Below are 1,392 nucleotides of genomic sequence, written 5' to 3' on the forward strand. Positions count from 1 at the left end.
TAGTGGATACCATGAAACCCTGGTTACCGACTTTTCCTTTCGATTCATTTTGTTAGTTTACTTTAATTTTATTATTCATTTTCAATTCTAAAAATCCAAAAATATTGTTTCCTGTTAGTTTTATTAGAGATATTGATTATAGTATTTCCACCGCTCCCTGTGGGTTCAACCCGTACTTGCCTCTATCTACTAGTTAGACACTGTGCGATTGCGGTTTATTACATATAGGTATCTCCGGATCCTATCAATTTTTGGCGCCGCTACCAGGGAACGTTTGTGGAATATTGTAATTGGTATTTTGTACATGTTTTTATTTTATTTTCTGTACATAGCTTATTTTTTTCTTTTATTTTTATACTTTCTTTTAGTTTTTTTTACGTAGCTTATTTGCTTTTTCATAGGTACATTAGTTTGGAGACCGGCGATTGGAGTCAACAACTGGCCTAAAGTAAGTACTTGATATTCTCGCAAAGCTTTTGCAAGGTGAGTTATTGAGAATTACTTTGTATAATGGTTTCCAGCGACTTGACTTCTTTTATATCTTTTTGGAATCTTACCGAAAGAGCTGAGACAGAGGAGTCATCTGATATTTTACATGAGGAATATGCATACGCATCTTCTCATTATCAAGAACATGTCGAGTGTGTAAATAATGATTGGAATTATTGTCATAGGTATGATCATTCCGGAACTTATAAAGGTTATGATCATTACCAACCTTACCCTGATTATGAGCCACTATATATTGATTCCAATTATTATTCACACACTTCTCGGTCACAGTATGAAAGAGATGATCAATCTTACTGTGATCCATCTGCATCACAACTATCTTTTTTAGAACGCCTCAATATTGAAATTGTTGAACAGACCAAAGCTAATGAGTTATTTTTTGCCGAGCTTAGTAAAAGCCATGATTATATTGCTCAACTTGATGAACAAAATGCTTTGTCGATTGCTCAACTAACGCAGTCGGTAAAAGATTGTGGTCTTACCGAGGATACAAGTTTTAATTTCTCCAATACTCTTGATATTTATGATAAAACCTCTTTAGCTAATGAATCAATGTGTATGGAGAATAATGATAAACTTGATAGTTGTGATCATAGGAATAGAGAAATTGTCATACCAAGTAAAGATGGTGTATTTAGTCCATCTCCTGATCGTGTTAATGATCACTCACCTATTCAAAAGGATGAGTTTAGGATTGAGGACACCATTCTTTTAGATGGTGTGACATATCACTGCTATAACAATGATGCTTATGAAGAATGTGTTAATTCCGAAGAGACTGTAGTTAAGTCTAACGACTTAGACACATTACACTCTATCTATAAGGTTTCTTCTAATCATCTTTATTGTGATATTCCTATTGATTCCTTGGTTGATGAT

The 1,392-nt window shown here is 33.8% G+C and overlaps 1 protein-coding gene across 1 annotated transcript in view; it reads left to right on the top strand.

Moving 5' to 3' along the window:
• Positions 1-1,392, top strand: part of LOC113317083 — a 4,018-nt gene that overhangs the window by 1,719 nt on the left and 907 nt on the right. The window contains exon 2 of the mRNA XM_026565228.1: positions 402-448. Within this exon, the coding sequence (XP_026421013.1) occupies positions 402-448 (47 nt within the window). The remainder of the gene's footprint in view (positions 1-401; positions 449-1,392) is intronic.

This window comes from Papaver somniferum, chromosome 10 (assembly GCF_003573695.1).
Source record: "Papaver somniferum cultivar HN1 chromosome 10, ASM357369v1, whole genome shotgun sequence".
Lineage (NCBI taxonomy): Eukaryota > Viridiplantae > Streptophyta > Magnoliopsida > Ranunculales > Papaveraceae > Papaver > Papaver somniferum.